The 3,478-nt window shown below is 48.7% G+C and overlaps 1 protein-coding gene across 1 annotated transcript in view; it reads left to right on the top strand.

Annotated features, from left to right (window-relative positions):
• Window positions 1-2,143: 2,143 nt before the first annotated feature.
• ywhag1 (3-monooxygenase/tryptophan 5-monooxygenase activation protein, gamma polypeptide 1) overlaps window positions 2,144-3,478 on the top strand; it is a 14,822-nt gene continuing 13,487 nt past the window's right edge. Inside the window, exon 1 of the mRNA XM_050041013.1 lies at window positions 2,144-2,332. Coding sequence (XP_049896970.1) covers window positions 2,144-2,332 — 189 coding nt within the window. The remainder of the gene's footprint in view (window positions 2,333-3,478) is intronic.

The raw sequence follows: 3,478 nt of genomic DNA on the forward strand, positions 1-3,478 counted from the left end.
TCGCAGTGCCGCTACCTCCATGTTTGCTCCTACTGCGGAGGCAGACACGCCCGTCCAGCATGCCCTCACAACCCAACTTCACTTAAACCAGGTGAGCACCTATCGACACCTATAAACATCCCTGCCTTAGCCATGGCACTTCGCAATCACTCAGATCCAGCTTTCGTGGACTTCCTTGTAAATGGTTTCAGGAACGGTTTTCACCCTGGTCTATCCGTACTACCATCCTCGTCGTTCAAATGCAAGAACCTGCAGTCTGCCACAAACGAACCAGAGACGGTCGACCGCTTGCTTGCCAAGGAAGTCAGTGACGGTTTCATGATAGGTCCATTCGCGCATCCTCCTTTTCCGTATTTCCGTATCAGCCCCCTCGGCATCGCAACCAGAAAGTATTCAGGAAAGAAACGCATAATCGTCGATCTTTCGGCTCCCCATGGCAGCACCATTCCCAGCATCAATAGCTTAATTCCAAGTGAAGACTTCTCCCTCCACTACACCACCATCAACCATGCCATTGCCCTCATCAAACTCGCTGGCAGGAGATCATGGCTTTCGAAGGCAGACATCATAAGTGCCTTCAAAGTTCTTCCCATTCACCCAGAGTTCTGGCGATTCTTTGGCGTCCGCTGGCGCGGTGCGTACTACTTTGCAGTCAGGCTCACCTTTGGTTGCAAAAGCAGCCCCAAAATCTTTGGCATCTTGTCAGAAGCCCTCTGCTGGATCCTGTCCAACAACCACGGCATTCTTTTCCTCGTCCATCTCTTAGACGATTTCCTCATCATTACCCCCACTTCATCACCACCGGCTTCTGGCCTGGTCACCCTGACCTCAGTCTTTTCTGACCTAGGGGTTCCACTGTCAGTGGAGAAAACTGAAGGCCCCTCTACTTCCCTCGAGTTCCTCGGAATCACGCTCGACACCAATTTGTTTCAGGCCTCTCTCCCCGTTGAGAAGCTAAACCGCATCAGTCTCCTGATATCCAATTACCTCCTTGCTCCTCGCTGCACCAAACGCCAACTGCTCTCCCTTTTGGGTCACCTCAACTTTGCCATGCGCATCATTCCCCAGGGGCGGGCGTTAAGCTCTCACCTGTTGTCGATCGCTTCTTCCGTGCCATCTCTTCTGGCCTTCATTTCCCTGGACGGTTCAAGCCGTGCCGAGCTCCGCCTTTGACTTCACCTGCTTGCAAATTGGAATGGGATCACCTTCTTTTATGATAATCACCTGAACCATCCGCAGGACATCCATCTCTTCACCGATGCTGCTCCCTCAACCAGTTTTGGGGGCTTCTATAATGGAAAGTGGTGGTGCAGCAAAATGGCCCCTGGAAGTCTCCAATGAATGCCAGATCGCTTCCTCAGCTCTATTCGAAATTTACCCCATCATAGCTGCTGCCGTTCTGTGGGGCCATGAATGGTCTCGCAAGTCCATCCTCATACATTCAGACAACCTCGCCGTCGTCGACATCATAAACAAAGGTCGTTCCAACTCTCCATCCATCATGCCATTCATGCGCCGCCTAGTCTGGCACTCTGTTACCCATCAATTGCACATTCTCCATGCAGCCCATGTTCCTGGTCACTCCAATGCCATCGCTGACTCTCTCTCTTGTTTCTCGTTTCAGAAGTTCAGAAGCTTGGCTCCTCATGCAGATGCCCATCCAACACCGGTTCCTCCATATTCAGCGTTGACATTCAATCTGTAAATCCTGGCCTATACCTCTGATAGTCGAAGCACAGAACTCCATAATCAACAGCCTATCACCTGCAACCTTATCATCATACTTGACAGCTTGGAAACAATTCCGTCACTTCCACAACCTGTATCACATTGCCTTCCCATCGTTCGGCCTCATCACCTTGACTAGCTTCATCACCCATGCTCATTCTGTCATGGCCATTACAGCTCATACCATCAAGGTGTATCTTAGCGGCATCAGCTTCTTTTGCAACCTCATAACAGGCAGTCCAAGCCTAGCCTCCAACCACCTGCAAATTACTGCTCTCCTCAAAGGACTCATACACCAAGAACCAGCTAAGATCCCTCGCCATCTTCCCCTTACATCCGACTTGCTATTAGCTTGCATCCATACGCCATCCGCTCTGGATACTGCACTTACCACATCGCACGAACCTTAGAAGCCATGTTCCTGCTTGCTTTCTTCGGTTTCCTCCGATGCTCAGAATTCACCTCCTCGACCATCCACTTTGACCCATGCCGCCATGCCTGCATTTCAGATTTGTCCCAGTTCTCCAACGACGCCATGGTCTTCTACATCAAGCAAAGTAAAACCAACCAATCCAGTCATCCTACACCAGTCTTCTACTTCAGCGTACCATCACCGCTGAATTCATTCGAGACCCTGACTAGTTATTTGTCATTCCGAAAGTCTCAAAGCGCTTCATCCACAGATCCACTTTTCGTCTCGGAAGTCAGACAAGTCGTCACTCGATTCTGGTTCCAACATCACCTCCGCCACGTACTCTCCTTATCTGGTGTTTCCCCTTTGCAGTACTGAGGTCATTCATTCAGGATCGGAGCTGCCACTTCAGCCTCCTGCAATGGCGTCCCAGAACACCTCATTAAAATCATGGGTCGTTGGTCTTCTCAAACATATCATTGTTACATCCGTTCAGACCTCAAAGATCTCAGATCTGCTCAAACCCTTCTTAATAAGTAACTGGAGGTTTTTGGGGGTCCGTCGTTGCCCGGGCACCGCGACGGATTCTCTAAGCCTCCCCACAACGCTTCACCGGCCGAAGAACGATGCTTTGCAGTTTTGTGTTGTTTAGTTTAGTTTCGTTTGTTATTCAATAAATCATTCTAGGCATTACTTTGATCGTGTGGTCCTTGCTAGTGAATTGGCGCTTTCCTAGCGAGTTTCAGGAGCAGGACCACACCTCAAACACACCTCTTCCGTTCCCTGTAAATGCCAACCTAACCTGCTCTTCCCTTTCGCTCCCATCTTCTGCGCCCCCTCCCACTCACCCCATTCTTTCTCCCTGTTCTCCTCTCCTCCCTCTCCTTTCTCTCCTTCCTAGGGTCCTGAGGGGGTCCGTCGTTGCCCGGGCGCTGCGGCGGATTCTCTAAGCCTCCCCACAACGCTTCACTGGCCGAAGAACGATGCTTTGCAGTTTTGTGTTGTTTAGTATAGTTTAGTTTAGTTTCGTTTGTTATTCAATAAATCATTCTACGCATTACTTTGATGGTGTGGTCCTTGCTAGTGAAATGACAGTATCATTTTGTTGTAAGCTTCTTTTGTTAGCTCCAACTTCGTTACATTTGTTAAACATGAACTCTTGTTGAATAAAAACTGTTCTTTTTTGGTGTGCTTCCTTTATTTGTTATGGTTTCAGAGTCAGGCCATAACAATGACATGTTGTAAAAAAGTTTAATTGTGAAAATAATAGTATAGCATTTGAGGGAAAAAAATCATTTGAAAAGAGTAATAGTATGGTATACCATAAAAGATGTGGTG

Source organism: Epinephelus moara, chromosome 3, assembly GCF_006386435.1.
Source record: "Epinephelus moara isolate mb chromosome 3, YSFRI_EMoa_1.0, whole genome shotgun sequence".
Taxonomy (NCBI): Eukaryota; Metazoa; Chordata; class Actinopteri; order Perciformes; family Serranidae; genus Epinephelus; species Epinephelus moara.